This window comes from Vicugna pacos, chromosome 13 (genome assembly GCF_048564905.1).
Source record: "Vicugna pacos chromosome 13, VicPac4, whole genome shotgun sequence".
NCBI lineage: Eukaryota > Metazoa > Chordata > Mammalia > Artiodactyla > Camelidae > Vicugna > Vicugna pacos.
Window position 1 is genome coordinate 1,560,902 of NC_132999.1, and position 18,835 is coordinate 1,579,736.

Here is an 18,835-nt window from a genome sequence, read left to right on the forward strand (position 1 = left end):
CTACTGAATCGGAGAAGTTTTGCAAATGATATATCTGATAAGGGGTTAGTATCCAAAATATAGAAAGAACTCATACAACTCAACATCTAAGAACCAAATAACCTGATTAAAAATGAGGATTTGAACAGACATTTTTCCAAAGATGATGTACAGATGTCCAACAGACACATAAAAAGATGCTCAACATCACGAATCAACAGAGAAATGCAAATCAAAACCATAATATCACCTCATATCTATCAGAACAGCTAATATCAAGAATCCAACAAATAATAAGTGTTGGCCAATAATATAAAGAAAAGGGAACACTTGTGCCCTGTTGATGGGAAAGTAAGAAATGAAGAACAATTAGCATCAATCCCCTTGATACCCTCCACAAAAACTGAAGAGGAGGGATCACTTCCAAATTCACTCTATGAGGCAAGCAGTACCTGATCCCAAAGTCAGACAAAGATACTACAAAACAAGGAAGTGTGAGTCCTCCAACTTGATTCTTTTTCAAGATTGCAAGGGCTATTCCCTAGAGAGTCCATGTGAATTTTAGGTTGGCTTTTAATGTTTCTGAAAAAGACACCATTGGGCTTTTGATAGAGATTGCATTGAATCTCTAGATCGTGTTGGGTAGTATGGACATTTTAGCAATATTAAGTCTTGTAATCATGAACATGGAATGTCTTCCATTTATTTGTGTCATTTAAAATTTCTTTTATCAAAGTTTTGTGGTTTTTAGTGTATAAGTCTTTTGCCTTCTGGGTTTAATTTTATTAATTGTTTTATATTCATATACAATAATTTATTAGTTTATTCTTTTTGATGTATTATAATGAGATTGTTTTCTTAATTTCCTTTTTGGATTGGTTTTATTGTTAGTGTATAAAAATGCAATTGATTTTTGCATGTTGATTTTATGTCCTACAAACTTGCTGAATTCATTTATTACTTATAACAGAGGTTTTTTTTGGTGAAGTCTTTACAGTTTCTTCATATAAGACTATGCCCTTTGTAAACAGGAATAATTTTACTTATTCCTTTCTGAAGTGGATGCCCAGTTTTCTTCTCTAATTGGTTTAGCTGGGACTTCCAGTGCTATGTTGAATAGAAGTGGCCAAGTGGTCATTGTTGCCTTATTCCTGATTTTTTACTGAAAGGTTTGTCTTTCACCTTTGAGTGAGATGTTACATGTGGGTTTTACATATATAGACTTTATTATGTGGAGGTAGTTTCCTGGTGTTCCCATTTTACTGAGAATTTTTTATCAGGAAAGGGTGTTGAATTTAGTCCAATGCTTTTTGTCCATCACTTGAGATGATCATGTGGTTTTTGCCCTTTATTCTGTTATATGGTATATCACATTGATTGATTTTCCTATGTTGAACAATCCTTTAATTGCAGGTACAATTCACATTTGGTCATGGTATGGACTTCTTTTAATATGTTACTGAATTTTGTCTCATAGTTTTTTTGTAGAGGATTTTCACATCAACATTCATCAAGGACACTGCTCTGTCATTTTAAAAATTCTGTTCATCAAAGGAAACAATCAACAGGGTAAAAATGCAACTTACAGAATGAGAGAAAATATTTGCAAAACATGTAACTGGTAGTATCCAGAATATAAAGAACTCCTACAATTCACAACAAAAACCAAATAATCCAGTTTTTAAAGGGTCAAAGATTTATCTGTCTCCAAAGAAGATAAACAAACAGCTAACAAGCATATGAAAAGATGTTCAACATCACTAATCCTTAAGGAAATGCAAATCTAAAGTCCAAACTACAATAAGATATCACCTCTCACTAATTAGGATGGCCACTGTCAAGAAAGAAAGAAAAGTAAGAAAGATAGAAAGAAAGAAAGGGAGAAAGAAAGAGAGAAAGATAGAGAAAGAAAGAGACAGAGAGAAAGAAAGAAAGAAAGAAAGAAAGAAAGAAAGAAAGAAAGAAAGAAAGAGAGAGAGAAAGAAAGAAAGAGAAAGAAAAGGAGAAAGAAGAAAGAGAGAAGGGAAAAACAAATATTGGTAAGCATATGGAAAAATTGGAACTCTTGTGAAATGTGAGTAGAAATGAAAAATTATGCAGCAACTATGGAAAACTGTATAGTGAATCTTCAAAAAATTTCAAATAGAGTTACCATATGACCCAGAAATTCTGCTATATTAGAATCCAACAGATAAATAGAGAAAGAAAACATTGTATATGCATACAATGAAATGTTAGCCTTAAAAAAGAAAAATCTTGTCACATGGTACCACATAGATTAACAATCAAGGTACTATTTTAAACAAAATAAAGCAGTTACAAAAAGAGCAATACTATTTTGTTACACTTATATGAGCTATATAAAGTAGTCAAACTGATAGGAACTGGTGGTTGTCAAGGGCTGAAGTGAGAGGGTAATGAGGGTGCTTGGTGGGTATAGACTTTCAGTTTTGCAGGGTGAAATATCTCTACAGATCTGTTCCACAATGACGTGAATATAATTAACATTTAAGTATATTTAATGTGTACACTTAAAATAGTTAGGATGGTAAAGTTTATGTTATCTGTTTTTGAAGTGCAGTTAAAAAGGAAACACAGTAAGGCAACAATATGCAAAGCAAATTGAATTTGAAGAGAAATATAGAAAACTACACAATAATACTGGAAGACTAAAAAGGGGTTTTAAATGAAGCAACAATCTATGCTCCAAAATGAAAACAATGAACTAAAAATAGTATTTATAAGTCAGTTTGTATTTGCCTGTTATATCCAATATAATCCCAATTCTGAAGGAATTTCACGAAGTGATCCTACTTTTCACTGAGAATTGGTTGGTCAGAGGAGCTAAAACATACACTGGAAAAGAATTCACTACAGTACTGAAACAAAATATAAATTATAGTCATTTAAAGCATAGTACTGAATTCACTAGGATAGACAGGGCAGAATAGATAGTTAAGAAATAAGTTTAAATATGAAAAAGAACAACTGTCAGGCCATTGTTTTAAAACTACAATACAATCCATTTCATATAACTGACATCAAAATAAATTCCCCATGGGTGAAAGTTTCCATTTGAGCTCTTGAGACTAGCTACTTCAGTAATCGGTGCTCCTCCCTCCCTCTCCTTTCCATTCTTTTCCTTTTATTCTTTTTCTTTTTAATAGACTTTATTCTTTCAGAGCAGTTTCAGGTTCACAACAGAACGGAGAAGAAAATACAGGGAGGTCGCACGTAGCCCCCCGCACGCATACGTAAATACTCCCCTACCCTCAGCACCCCTCACAGTGTGGCATATTTGGTACAGTCGATGAACCTTTCTATTATCTGAGTGCACGTCAATCCCACACACTACACTAAGTCGTACGTAGGGCAATGACTGCGTCTAATTGATCTTCATACCCCCTGAGCACCTAGCACAGGTGCACACAGTACGTATGCTTTCTAAACACACAAGTATACTGCGGATTCTATTCCTAATCTGCTGGTCTTGGCTCCGTTGTATGTGAGCCTTAGTGACCCCAGCTGAATAAATGAGTCCCTGGTGCTGCATGAAGTTCGTGTGAAAAGCAGCTTAATATAAAAACATCCCACACCTGAAGTTCAAAGTCTATTCTTGGGACCTATAACTCTGGACAACATTTAAAACCACTAGGCATGTATACATATGTGAAGCTTTAATACCAACATGCAAATTAACTTGATCTGCGACTATCTCTTAAAGCAATGCAAGCATTCTAGACACTGCAACTCCAAGTACACTGGAAAGTGAGGAATTATAGCTCACACCCAGCATTTAGAGAAAACCTCCCTAGAAAACTGCCAAGAGAAAACTTGCCCAGAAAATAGTTCAAGCAGCCTGACATTTAAAAAAGCCGCAGCTGCGCACTCTGTGCTGATCAGGAAAGAGCTGTTTTCCTAACCTCTAGTCAGTTTCCGAGAAACGAAAAGCTTGCTTTCACTTTCAACTGGCATGTGTTCAATAAAATAGTTGCAAGTTGTCCTTAATCAGCACCAGAAAATCCCTTCTCATGAGAAAAAGCAGAGGAGAGCCAGAGACTTCCCATTTATAAAATGACTAATCACAGTGTCATCGTTAGTATAGTTAGTAAGGTTAAATCACCAGTTATTCTGTCCACTTTTGCAAATACAGAGCCACGGTGGGCAAAGCGGTGCAGGGGGTTAAGAGGGACCAACCTCCACTTACAAAAGGCATAAACCACAGAGATTTAATATACAGCATAAGAACATGGTCAATAACATTTTAATAACTTTGCATGGGGGTAAATGGTTACAAACTTATTGGGGTGATCACCTCATAATGTGGACACCTGTCAAATCATTACGTAGGACACTGGACGATAATACAATATTGTACGGCAACTAAATTTCAATTGAAATGTCATTTTATACAATGTGAGTAAGAAAAAACAATACATTTGTATTACATATACATAAAATGTATAGTTTTAAATGTGTGTATTTAAATTAACAAATAAATGCTTTACATACATATTTTATTATTTCTTCTACATTTCAAATTGGCAATAAGGTGGGTTTTCTGTCATATTTGGGGTCATTTTATATTTAGTCACACATGATATCCATTGAGCTTATACTCTCTGCCAAGCCCTGTTTTAATGGCTGAAGATACACCGTGAATACATGCGGTCCATGTTCTTACGAGCTTGAATTGCAGGTAATCAAGAGGGAAAGGAAGAAAAACCAAGGTGATGGGATGGAGATTGACAAAGGTTCATGGAAGACTTCAGTGAGAAGATGCCATTTCACTGAGAGCAGTAGAATAAGAAGCCAGTCCTGCCAAGACCAGGGGAAAGTTTCAGATGCAGAAAATCACTGTACACAGATTGCTCAGGCAGGAAGAATCTGGGTGTGTTCCAGCAACTGAAAGACCCAGATAAACCATATTTTTCAAAGCAAATTAAAGTGCTCCTTAGTCAGAGACATTTAAAAAGATAATGGCAAAGTGGGAAAGGAAAGAGAGTATTCAATTCCAATTGTTAAATTTCAGACACAGATCCAGGTGTACTGTGGGATCAGAAGAGAACCTTATAAATATCTCCTTTCCTTCTCACTTCTCTATTCATTGTCGAGGGGGAGAAAAAGCAAAACAAAAAAATTAAGGGTAAGCAGGGTTTCAGATTCACACCCCACATCGATGACTTGCTTACTGAATTTGAGCAGGCATGCTGTTTACCCTCCCTCAAGCCTCATTGTTTTCACTATAAGATGGAGACGACGCCACTTACTTTGCACAGCTGTAGTTAGGGTTGAGCGAGGCATGTAATGCATGTAACTCTTAGAGAACAGTCAAAAAAGAAAGCAGCTCCTTCTGTTGCTGTTTACCCCACAAACACAGAGAGGCAGTGCAGTGAACTGGTTTAACAAGAGGGTTTGGGATCAAGAATGATTTGGTGAGATCATTTACAGTACTGTGATTTGGGACAAGACATTAACTCTCTCTGTGCCTCAGTTTCTGTAAAATGGTGGGAAAATGTTTGTCATGAGATGTGAGTTACTGAACCCATGTAGCGCCATCAGTGCTGAGCCTGGAACACATGTGCGATACTTGGAGCCCCTTCCTGCCTCTGCACGGGGTATTGCGTTCCAGGCACTGTGTGTTCATGAATGTACAAGACATGTCCTTTTCCTCACCATATGCGTCAATGAGGAGCCAAGTTCACTGTAGGTGTGTCCATTATTTAAGGAAATTAAACCTAAAATTTAATATGCTTCCTCCTTCTGGCTTTCTCAAACTGACCCCCAATCCTGAAATACATTACATTATATTTAAATATCTAATAGCCACTCTTTTACAGCAAATGGTTTCTAAGATCTCTTAAAAAAATAATAATGTGAAAGTTCTAGTTGAGAAATTCTGCCAAATCCATGTACCCTCCTATGAGCATAGCTTATAAAAATTCCTTTTATGGTTGGTGAGTCATTGCTTTGTACTCAATGCTTTCAATTTCATTTTACTCAAAGTCTACAACAGAGATTGCTTTACTGCTGACTGTCAGCTCTCTAAAAGAAGTCAGGAGAGCTCCATGACTTTGGGTGGGTGAGATAAAAGGCTAACCACCTCTTGAAAGACAGAGAAGTCACGGAACTGAGAAGAAAACAGGTAAGACCTCTCTGCTTTGTCCTCAGAGCAGCTCTCGCTCCAGGGCTGAAGGAGCTCTCCTTGGGGAAAGGAGCCCATGTTACAACTGGTGTGGGGTGGGAAGGGATTTATAAAGGTCAGCTAGTTTTCTAAAAATGACCAGCATCAAGGTCGGCTGCAGCTGAGCGTGCCATGCGCCACGAGGTCAGATGGAGCCCTGCTGTCTGTCCTGTGTCATCACCGTGCTGGTGTGGGATTAAGCACCTAGGACGTGGGGCTTAACCTAAGAGCTTGAAATGAATGAGGACCTTCTTCTTCTTTGCTGGTGCTGTGTGAGCTGACTGGGAACACAATTAAATTACTGCTGTCTTTGATGGAACTCGCTCAATACTGATCTGCCTGCAGCTAAGGAATTGAAGGGGCTATAAATACATTATTTTCATGAGAAGGAAAGAATAGTAAATGGGATGCAGGAAAACACCACTCACATTGTTAAAGACAAAGAAAAAACCCTGAAACCAAACTGAAAGGAGTAGATTCATGAAGAGACCACACTCCTCAATCGTGTATTTGAACTTTGTTTCAAAGAACTGCTTTTAGAAATAGTGTGGGTTCACTAGGTCCAGCTTCTTGGTGCCAACTCACTCCCTACCCATTAGGCACTGAATTCAGCCCCACTGCTTTGCTAAAAAGCTTCCTCCTTAAAGAATCCACGGTGGGGCAGCACTAAAGGCGCCATCTTTGTTTCCTTTGTCCCTTCTGTGCTGTCAAGGAGTTTTGATCCTGCCTTCTGGAAACTCTTCCCCTCAACTCCTTGGCTAGGCGCCTGCTTCCTCATCACCCACTTGTCTGACAGCTTTCTCTCTTCTTTTCAGCTCCCTGCCCCCTCTCCCCTCCGCGTCCCTCTCCCCTACCCCTCTTTCTACTTTCCTGCTTCTCCTTCCCCTCTACCAAAAGGGAAAAAAAGAAGAAACAGAAAACTTGGAACTGTATGGCTGGAAAAATAGGTATGTCCTCTGAACAACTTTCTCTCTTGCTCTCCTGATCTGCTCCTGATCTTCTAATCTTTATTCCATTGTCCTTTGTTCCATTACACCACACACACATATATACACAAACATGAGTTTTAGCAACGTGCAGTGATTACACTTGTGCAGCTTACCCCCCACTCAGTTGGAGGCTAATTTATTGGGAAGCTAATCAAGTCTAAGTGTCAGCACCCCTGCTCACACAAGCCCACACCAAGGCTTCGCAAGGGTCCCTAGCCTCGTGATTCACAAGGTCATATATTTTTATAAAATTTGCAATAGTAAGTGATATTGGTTCCACTTCCAAGACAGCAGTGTGAGAAGTCTTGGACTCTCATTCCAGCAAAAATAAGCAGTAACTAGTTGGGGGGAAAACACTACATTCAAAATCTCTGGAAATTGTTCAAAGACGTACATCAAATGATGTAACATTTACTCATGAAAGTCTTTATTGATAGTAAGGGTTAGTGAATAAACACGATTGAATTTCTCACACATAGCCAGGATGTACAACAAATCCCTCTAAATCCAATTTTATTTTCCACTTAATGTCTACTATAAAAATTTTAATGAGAATTCAAAAGGAAAGTTTTCCATGATAAACTAAATGAAAGATTTTGTTCATTAATCACTGTGATATCAATATTTTTAATGGACTACTTTCATAATACTTCTGTAACTTTCTAAAATGATACAGATCTTTCCTCCATCTATCTCAGCGTTGACACAAAACTTCTGGCCATGTTGGGGAATTTTATGACCTTCCTTCTGAATGCAAAATAACCTGGTGGAAGTTTTTGATCTGTTTAGACTAGAAATTCTAAATCATTCCATCTCTTTTCTTGCAGACAAGGGAACATGGCTTCAGCGATCCACATGCCAGAACCCTTGTGCCTCATTGAGAACACTAATGGGCGACTGGTGGCTAATCCGAAAGCTCTGACCATCCTGTCTGCCATCACGCAGCCAGTGGTGGTGGTGGCCATCGTGGGCCTCTACCGCACAGGCAAATCCTACTTGATGAACAAGCTGGCTGGGAAAAGCAAAGGTGAGTGAGGACACCAGCAAAGCCTCCCTGAGTCCCTTCTATCCACCCACACTCCCAGCATTCAGGACGGTGATGGGAAGAGAGGAAGCTAGAGATGGGGAGGAATATTGAAAGCTCACTTTCAAATCACAGTTATGCTCATATCTTCACTATGATCTGAAAGAATCAGCTCACATCTCTTTTCACTTTGTCTTTTAACTTTTCTTTCTTTTATTTTTAACTGTCGTAAGATATGCATAACATAAATTGACCACTGTAACCATTTTGAAGTTCTGTGGCATTGAGTAAATTCACACTGTTGTGCAAACATCACCACCATCCATCTCCATGAGTTTCCCCGAACAGAAACTCTGTACCCCAATAAACAATAACTCCAGCCCTTGACAACATCTTTCTACATGCTGTCTATTAATTTGACGGCTCTAGGAGTCTCATGTAAGAGGACTCATACATTATATTCCCTTTTGTGATGGCTTATTTCACTTAGCATCATATCTTCAAGGTTCATCAATGTTGTAGCATGTGTCAAAATTCTCTTCCCTTTTAAGGCTGAATAATTGTATGTGCATATCAATTTGTTTATCCTTTTATCTGTTGATGGACGTCTCGGTTACTTCCACCTTTTGGCTCTTATGAATAATGTTGCTAAGAACATGGGGGTACAAATATCTGTTCAAGTCCCTGCTTTCACGTATTTTGGGTATATACCAAGAAGTGGAATTGTTGGATCATATGATAATTCTATGTTTAATTTTTTAAGAAATCACCATAACTTTTCCCCAGAAGCATTACCATTTTATATTTCCACCAGAAAAGCACAAGGGATCTAATTTCTCCATATCCTTATCAACACTTGGTATTTTCTGATTTTTTAGCCTTCCTAATGGGTCTGAAGTATCTCACTGTGGTTTTCTAAATTAATAACTTTCTAATATTATCAAATGTTCATTCAGTTTTACATTTTCCCATTTTCTTATACATATCAGTTAACTTTCAGGATTCACATAAGATCTACAATACATGTTTGGCTGCTCTGTCTTTTTTTTTTAAGTACAGTTGATTCACAATATTGTGTTAGTTTCAGGTATACAGCAAAGTGATTCAGTTATATATTTTTTTCAGCTTATTTTCCATTATATGTTATGTAAGATATTGTGGCTTTGATTTGTACTTCCCTAATGACTAGTGATGCTGAGTGTCTTTTCATGTGTTTATTAGTCTTTTGAATAATTTCTTTGGAGAATTGCTTATTTAGGTCCTTTGCTCATTTTTTAATTTGGTTGGTTTTTTAATTTGCTTTTTTGTTTTTTGTAGGAATTCTTTATATATTCTGGATATCGATCCCTTAACAGATTGATGACTAGCAAATATATTTTTCCCATTTGTTACCTATTTAACTGTGTTGATGGTGTCCTTTAATACACAAAAGTTTTAGTTTTGATGAAGTACAACTTGTCTATTTTTATTGTTGCTTATGCTTTTGGTGTCATATCTAAGAAATCATTGCCAATTCCGATATTGTGAAGCATGTCACGTATGTTTCCTTGCAGTTTTATAGTTTTAGCTAGTACATTCTAGGTCTTTGATGCATTTCGGTTAATTTTTGCAGAAAAAAGGTTTCTGTCTTTCACCGTTGAGTCTAATGTTGCATACAGGACCTTTTTTGTGTTGAGTTAGTTTCCTTCTATTTCTGGTGTGTTGATTGGTATCTTAACTTCCCTGCTCCTTTGATTGTAAGATTAATACTGGTTGTGATTTCAGTTCTCTCTCCTAAACTTGATTTTATTAACTTTTATCTCAATTTCCAGAACCACCTAATATTAAAACTCTACCTCTTTTCTCCCCACACCCCCTCACAGGCTTCTCCCTGGGCTCCACGGTGCAGTCTCACACCAAGGGCATCTGGATGTGGTGTGTGCCTCACCCCAAGAAGCCAAACCACAGTCTAGTTCTGCTTGACACTGAGGGCCTGGGGGATGTAGAGAAGGTAAGCATTGAGGATTCAGTTTTGGAATAAGCCCCACATCTCTGAATAGTCTCTACACTACTTAATTTTTCTTTAAATAAGAGCTTGCACTCAATCATGTTTTTTTTTTTCATTTCTGTGTACGTGCCATGAGACCAATCTTAACAACTATGGGTCAGGAAAATATTCATTAGGCAGAATCCTAGAAGCAGAGCATAGTGGTCAGTAGAGAGTATTCTAATTATTAATGATAGGTTGGTTGTAGGCTACGCCAGTGAACCAGATGCATGAAGGTAGCACAAATAAAATCAGTGTAATGAATCTTATCCTGCAAAGAACTTTAGTTAAGGGATCAGATTCTGAAGTCCCATACCGCTGGCTTTAAATTTAAACTCTGTCAGTAATGCAGTGACCCTCACAAGTTATTTGACCTCTCTTAAGCTCAGCTTTCTGATCTGTAAAACACATATAACAGATCTACATTTGCCTCATAGTATTATTTTGAATATTTCATAAGGTAAGTAGTGGAAAATGTTAGGTGCATAATAATTGCTGAATGATTGATCCAAGTATTATTATTCTTATATTAAGACAATTTTCTGTAAAAATGAAGAGAAAAATTTAAATTTAAATTATATTTAAGGTCTTACAAAGTCTAACAACATTGACTATTTGTTTTGCAATTATCTATCAATGATCTTAAGAGGGCGTAGTCAGAATTAGTGTAAACGAAAAATCCCAATCAGAAAACTATTCAAAGTTCAAGTCCTGGGGGAGGATGTGGCTCAGTGGTAGAGTACATGCCTGACATGCATAAGGCCCTGGGTTCAATCCCCAGTACCTCCTCTAAAAACAAATAAAAAGATGAAACAAAGTTCAGGTCCTACTGACAATCATTTTTGCTTAGATTTGGTTTCCTTTTGTAGGTCATTAGTCTAAAAAAAAATTTAAAAACCTCTAATTAAAGGAACATCCTTTTACTCCTGCTGATCTGGAAAGTGCCATGACAATGAAATATAATCTTGGCCCAAATGTGTTCTGATTCCCAGGGTGACAACCAGAATGACTCCTGGATCTTTGCCCTAGCAATACTGCTAAGCAGCACGTTTGTATACAATAGTATGGGAACCATTAACCAGCAGGCCATGGACCAACTACAGTATCCTTTCTGGGGTCCAGAACAGCATCACATTCAGAGGGGAGACCTGTATTTAAAAAAGATAGCTGCCTAACTGTGAATCCTGGTGAATCAAACCCAAAAAGAGAAACATAAAAAATAATTCAAGGGCAGGGAAAAAAGTCCTATGTACCCACTGAAGAATTGATACCTGGGTTAAGAACAAGGTGGTAAGCCTAGCATTGCTCCTCAGGCGAAGAGCCCCATCCAGATGTCCCTGGCAGCAAACTGGCAGTGCCAAAATAGCATGAGCCCTTTGGAGCATGTCAAGGCTTTTTAAAAAGTTGAAGTATAGTTGACTTACAACATTGTTAGTTCCAGGTGTACAGCAACAATAGTCAGGTGTATATGTGGTTGTTTTCATATTATTTTCCATTGGGGGTGATTGCAGGACTTGAATGTGGTTTCCTGTGTTTTACAGTAAATCCTTGTTGCCTGTCTGCTTTATGTAGAGTAGTTTGTATCCGCTAAAAAAAGAAAGGACAAACGCAAAACGACAGTTTTGAGTATGTGGAAATATCGTAGGAGAGGCGGCACTCTTCTTTTATGCCAGTTTTCCTGAATTTGCTGCTCAGCTATGTGACAGAGCTGACAGACAGAATCAGGGCAAAATCCTCCCCTGAGGAGGACGGGGTTGAGGACTCAGCTGACTTTGTGAGCTTCTTTCCAGACTTTGTGTGGACGCTGAGGGATTTCTCCCTAGACTTGGAAACAGATGGGCAATGTATCACACCAGACGAGTACCTGGAGAATTCACTCAAGCTGAAGAAAGGTAAAGGGGACTGAGAACTGATAAATGAGGTCAGCACCCAAAACTATCATTCTTTAGTTTTCCATTCAGTTTTCTTATATTTATGTTTTCTGTTTCTTCTCGGGGGCCATTACTTAACCTGAGAGCTTCTTTAATACCTGAATTAATAGATTTGATTTTAAGTTATTTTCTCTTGTTCTAAGAAAGAGTTGCTTTTTCTTTTACCTTTCCCTGTGCTGTGACTAGATTGATATGATCTTCTTAGGGCTTGTGATGCTGTAATTAGCCAGAGTATGGAGTAGAATGGTCATTTATTTGAAGAAATTAAATAAAAGCATGAACAGTGCATTAGTCCAGGGGTTGGCAGACTACGGCCCAAAGTCAAATGATGGCCAATCCAGCCGGCCAGCTGTCTTTGTAAATAGGGTTTTACTGGAAAACAGCTATGCCCCTTCACTTATCGACTGTCTAGGGCTGCTTTCATGCTGTGACGGCAGATAGAGTACTTTGAAAAAAGACCATCTGGCTTGCAAATGCCTAAAATATTCAGAAAAAGTGTGTAAGCCCCTATACTAGGCAAATTCTCTTTTATCTTCCTCCAGGTACCAGTGAAAAAGATAAAATGTTTAATCTGCCTCGACTCTGTATCCGGAAGTTCTTCCCAAAGAAGAAATGCTTTATCTTTGATCGACCCACTCAGAGGAAGCAGCTTAGCCGGCTTGAAGAACTGCATGATGATGAGCTGGACTCTGAATTCGTGCACCAAGCTGCACTCTTCTGCACCTACATCTTTAGCAATTCCAAAACTAAGACTCTGTCAGGAGGCATCAAGGTCAATGGACCCCGTGAGTCCTCTTCCCAATCTCCCCTCTCACTGTTAAGACTAAAGGACAGTGTATAACATCCCCTTAGTTTTCAGCTTTGAAAAATGCAAACCTACTGCTATCAGCATATTAAGTTCTAGATGGCACCAACATTTCTAATAGACCTTATCACTCAGATTTCTTAGGTGAGAAAAGATAGGACAGGCCAAAGGGAAAAAGCTCTAAGAGCTTAGTGTCCTAGACGCTGGACCTGCCCTGTCCAGTATGGCTGTCACTAGACAGGCGTGGTTATCGAAATTTAAATCTAAGTTAAAATGAAAGAAGTTTAACATAATGATCACACAGCTGTATCTCAAGTGCTCGTACCTACACTGGACAGCACAGACAGCACACTTCCATCATCCCAGAAAGCTCTGCTGGTTAATGCTCTGCTACAAAAAGCAAGGAGGACTCCTTTAGAATTGTTCCCCACATATTCATCCAGGGTTTCCCATGGACTTACCATGGCTGATGATACAGACTTCAGTGAGAGAGGTATGGTTTCTGTCCTAACAGTGCTTGGGAGTAAGGTGAATGCACTCAGTAAACACAGGCCTATGCTATCTACAACAGAGGTTCTCAGCCTTCGATGTGCATACATACCGCCTAAGGATCTTATGCCAAAGAGGACGGTCTAATTCAGTTGAACTGGGGCAGAGGCTGAGAGTCTGCATTTTTAGCAAGTTTCCAGGTGACACTGAGGAAATGGATGCTGTTAAGGCAAACGGTTGGTAATAGACATGGTCAGGATCACACAGAATAGAATCTTTACTCACCCCACCTACAACAAACGTCATTTGTTCCTTATTCGTAGGTCTGGAGACCCTGGTGCTGACCTATGTCAGTGCCATCAGCAGTGGGGATCTTCCCTGCATGGAGAACGCAGTCCTGGCCTTGGCTGAGATCGAGAACTCGGCCGCAGTGCAAAAGGCCGTTGCCCACTATGACCAGCAGATGGACCAGAAGGTGCAGCTGCCCACGGAAACCCTCCAGGAGCTCCTGGACCTGCACGGGGCCTGTGAGAGAGAGGCCATCAAAGTCTTCATGAAGAACTCTTTTAAGGATGTGGACCAAGTGTTCCAGAAAAAATTAGCGGTATATTTGCTCTTCTGATTTATGAGAGGCAGGAGTTCCTTCAAAGATGTAGACCATTTATTTCAAAAGAAATTAGCAGTCATTTTTTTCTCAAGTTTATACAGATTAGGCTCTTGGAAAGCAAAGTACTACTAGAAAATGAAATGGGTCCTTATTTTGGCAAAAGCAGTTTTACCCAGACTTTTAAATGGTGACAACCACTATTTGTTATTTAAAAAGAAGAACCAGTTTTATTGGTAGACTTAATTATGATGGACTGAAAATTTCTTTCTTTCATGAATAATCTAATCTTCACTATAATTTAATTACATGCATATAAGTAACCATCAGAGCGTCTGATCAAATTACATGCTCATTGTTATCAGGCTGACGTGATATTCTAGACAAAAGCAAAGAAAACTGTAGTCTCATTTATCTTGAGCAGGCTTATGTTGAGCCCCATTTATTTCGCATGTAATCACTGGTCCAATTCAAAAAGCGTAAGTTTATCCCCAAAGGCGTAGGATAAAGCTAGTAATCTCTGCTAGTAATCACTTCCAAGCAGAAAGGGACTTGTAGAAAGTCAGGATCAGGAGGAAGGATACGGCCCTGCTGAGCACCTGCAAGTTTCTCTAGGGGTCACAGAGCTTTTTCTGGCGGTGGGGAGGAGCCTTTCCAGAAATTCTGAGGTCAAACTAACATCTTTTCCCTACTTTGTTTACTTCCTATTTTTACATTAAAGGCCCAGCTAAACAAAAAGCGAGATGACTTTTGTAAACAGAATCTTAAAGAATCATCAGACCGTTGCAAAGCGTTACTTAAGGATATTTTCACTTCTCTAGAAGAAGGTGTAAAACAGGGGGTTTATTCTAAACCAGGAGGGTATCGTCTTTTCATGGAGAAGATACAGGAGCTGAAGAAAAAGTATGACCAGGAGCCCAGGAAGGGAATACAGGTAACCAGGATTGGTTCTGGGAAGCTGCTGACACGCCTCCTTGAAACACCAATGGGACTAAGTGTACTGCACATGGATGTGCAAGTACAGGGCTGACAGCATTCCTGCTTTAATTCAGTAACCACGGACAGGGAGCCTGTTATACCGGATGCATCCTATATGCTCACCCAAGAGAGTGCACTCAATTCACAGTCAAGTTAGAAACTGGACTATCAGATTAATCAGCAGGTATTTCTTGTAGACCACTATTACAGCTGGATCTTTATGTTGCAAGAGACAGAAACCCAATGATAGTTGCTTCAACAAAAATGGTAATTCATCAGTTTAGCTTTCAACCTGCTTTAAGGATCGATGTAGCCAAGATTTCAAATAATATCATCATATGTCTCACTGTCTGTTGCTCTACTTAAGCCCAAACTTCCGTCCCTCCCATTCTCCTCCTTACCCTTTTTATTCTGATCCACTTGGTCCACGGTGGCTTCACTCTCCAGCATGCTCACCCCATTGGGACCACAGAACCCACAGCCCCAAAATTAGAATCCTCAATCAAAAAGAACAGAGCATCTCTATGTCTATCTCAGTCCCTGATAAAGGATTCTGCTCAGTAGGAGGCCAAGCCTGGCCAGCCTGGAGCTCGTGCTCACCCCAGTGACTGAGAATCTTGACCACCGGGCACACCAGGGCCAAGAGGAGCAGCTCTTATAGGGAAAGATGGTGGGCAAATAAGTGCTCACAGCCATTTCCTATTATTTACTCCATTTTCTCTGGGTCCTAGGCTGAAGAGATTCTTCAGGAATACTTGAAGTCCAAGGAGTCTGTGACTGACGCAATTCTTCAGACAGACCAGACTCTCTCAGAGAAGGAAAAGTTGATTGAAGGTGAGGAGCGAATCAAGAGACCGGATAGCCCCAGAAGCCCATAAACTTCAAATAACTGGATGAACCTACAATCCTTGAACTATAGTAGGATGACATAAGATGCCTCTTACTTGCTGAAGTCATTTCCGTGCCGGGTGTACGCAGTCAGTAGCAACAATGCCAGATCAGTGCACATGGAAGAAAGAAGCAATATGGTCACCCACATACATGTTTCTTTCTCCTTTGCCTCCTGACAGTGGAACGTGCGAAAGCGGAAGCAGCACAGGCTGCAACAAAAATGCTGGAGGAAATGCAAATAAAGAATCAGCAGATGATGGAACAAAAAGAAAAGAGTCATCAGGAACACGTGAGGCAGCTGACGGAGGCGATGGAGAAAGAAAGGGCGCAGCTGCGGGAAGAGCAAGAGAGAACCCTCTCTCTTAAACTTGAGGTAATTAACTGCATTGCTGCAAGGTTCCTGTTACTCTGTCTTCTCTCCCCTCTCCCTGATCACTAATTTGCCGTGGCAGTGAGGACACGAACCCCAGAAGAAGGACCTCGCTTGCTCACCTGTGCTTTTTAATCCCCATCTGTCTACCTGAACTGGCCCCTGTCAACGTCTGGTTATTAAAAGGTTTTGTGGTTTTTTTTTTTTTTTTGCAGTTATGTCACACCCAGTCCGTTCTCAGTATATCCTTCGATCAGTGGTAGCTATTACCTGCTACGCATTATAAAAAACGCCTCATCTCTGATCTTGCTTAATACTATGTGAAGCAAAAACTGCCATGTCTCTGTTACTCAGGAGGTGAAACAGAGGTTCAGAAAATATTAAACAACTTTTATAGGGTCACACAGCTTGGTGAGATGTCTGAACTATGTGCTCCACTTAAGAGGAATTTTTAACTTTTTTTTTCTGTCATACCTGGTATGACTTTCAGCTCTAAGAGAACCTTTATAAGCAGAGAGACTCCTTAACTCTCACACCTGTGTGTCAGTGTGTTACTCCTATGTGTTTTCTAGGCCCTGCTCCTAGTACGTGTTGAGCTGGGAATTATGTGCAGAAATCCACTATAGTCAGTATGGGGCCCTGATTCCCTTACCTTACCTATATTTTGCCACCCCTGCCACCAAGTTGTGGAAGCTTAGATCAAATTCCCTGATCTAAGATTCAGATACTTTATCAGATTTTGAAAATTATTTATTTCTGTATGTGTGTACGTGTGTGTATAAAATAGTCTAAATCCATAAACAGGATTTGAAGCTAAACATATCATTAAGATTGCACACAAAGGTGGTACACAATATTGGGAGAAAAATTAGGACTGGTAATTTAGGTTTATCAACATATTGAGAAACATAAGACAAAAATCTTTCTTAACTAAACAAAGGAGACTCAGAAAAAGTGATCACAGAGCTAGAAGGCCCAAGAGATTGTATAATGAAAAATACAGTAGAGAAAATTTCAAGAAGAAATCAAATATTTTTTAAAATCCGTGAATGTGGACACTAGATAGAAGTTAAGAGACTTACTGAATGCTACACTTTATTCAGTCTCCATTTGTACCTTTTTAGGAACAGGCCCGACTACTAAAAGAAGGATTCCAAAATGAGAACAAACGACTTCAGGATGAAATACAGAAGCTTCGGAAGAAGAAGGAACAAGCGGGAAAATGTGTCCTAAGTTAAAGAACTGAAGAATAGCAGTCTCCCGGTCACTCTTAGCCAAGCCATTCCTCAAGCAGTTTAGAATCTAGAAAAAGTGTCACCACACTTGATAATAATTAGGTCTTATTTTTTTTTAACACGAAAACTTCCAAAGTCATGCAGTACTAGTTGAAATCATGTCTCTCATCCTCACAATATTGTAAACTGTGTAATGCGGATGCATATAACCTCTGGCCAGCCCTGGAGGTATCATAAGCTGGCACCTCTCAGGAGCTTCTTCTTCCAGATGACCACTAGGAGAGATGGACACTGAGCAAAGTCTCAGGCAATAATCTTGGGACACAGTTGAGCATGAGTTTGGCCAAGTGCACAACAGGTTCCCATATCAGGAACAACCATTCTAGCTTCTTAGTGAAGGCAATATATAGTGCACCATTGTTTCAGGACTGCTCTGTCTGTGGGTGATAGTGTCATTCCTGGACACTGGGAATAGTCAGTGCTCACTAGTGGATTCCAAGCTAAAGCAGATCACCTTATATAGAGCTCTCGAATCGCTACAGAATTTCCATAGGAAGATGGAAGAAACCATTGGCATGAGTAGGAGTGAGGTCATAAATAAAAGTGCTGGAGAAGCAACTTTCCCTTCTTACTCAGTTCACCCAGATTACAGTTTTAATGGGGCTCTTTAGAACTTTAGGTAAGTGACACTGGACTAAACATAGTCACAGGAGGACGATTATGCATTGTGTGTTCCCAGCAATTTACAGTTTGCAAAGATGAACTTTAAATGGTGACAGATACTGTGTTAGAAAACCGAGCTAACTGAATTATGAGATTGTTTGTAACCCTAAAGTTTAGGCTATCTTTTCCCGATTCTTCACAGTCATACTTGAAAGCCTGCTTATCTTCCCCCAAGAGAATATGGGTTCTTTTTCGACATTTTTGACCAGTAAAATAACACTCTTGGTATTACCTGGTATATATGGCCTTTCTCACAATTGTTAAAATTCCTAAGTGGTTGCTGTTTCTTAAGGAGATTAAGAATTGTTTTCAAGCTGGAAATAAATTATGCTTCATTGAGCTTTGTGTTTCTGATTTTTTTAAATTTTCCACCAGAAAATAAGGTTTTAGTCTATATAGCCTAAGGTTTGGCTAACTTTACAGTAAAAGACTGGATGGTAACTCTTCATGGCTTCTGTGAGCCATGCAGTTTCTGGCCCAACTATTCAACTCTGCCACAAAGCAACCACAGACGATACATAAATGGATGGGCATGGCTGTCTTCCAATAAAACATTGTTTTCAGAAACAGGTGGCATTCACAAGCCATAGTTTGCAGACACTTGCTT

The 18,835-nt window shown here is 39.3% G+C and overlaps 2 protein-coding genes and 1 non-coding gene across 6 annotated transcripts in view; 2 read left to right on the forward strand and 1 right to left on the reverse strand.

Moving 5' to 3' along the window:
- Nucleotides 1-18,835, reverse strand: part of LOC116277441 (guanylate-binding protein 7-like) — a 250,349-nt gene that overhangs the window by 45,833 nt on the left and 185,681 nt on the right. The window lies entirely within an intron of this gene.
- Nucleotides 1,988-18,553, forward strand: LOC102537551 (guanylate-binding protein 1). Its single transcript, XM_072974025.1, has 12 exons — nucleotides 1,988-2,018; nucleotides 5,986-6,124; nucleotides 7,980-8,179; nucleotides 10,039-10,166; nucleotides 11,195-11,304; nucleotides 11,898-12,094; nucleotides 12,676-12,918; nucleotides 13,751-14,031; nucleotides 14,753-14,965; nucleotides 15,741-15,843; nucleotides 16,080-16,273; nucleotides 17,395-18,553. Exons 3-12 carry the CDS (start codon nucleotides 7,990-7,992, stop codon nucleotides 17,506-17,508), a joined length of 1,773 nt encoding a protein of 590 aa, XP_072830126.1. The 5' UTR covers nucleotides 1,988-2,018; nucleotides 5,986-6,124; nucleotides 7,980-7,989; the 3' UTR covers nucleotides 17,509-18,553.
- TRNAV-GAC (transfer RNA valine (anticodon GAC)) lies at nucleotides 10,919-10,991 on the forward strand. Its single transcript has one exon. It is a non-coding gene; the product is annotated as a tRNA-Val (tRNA).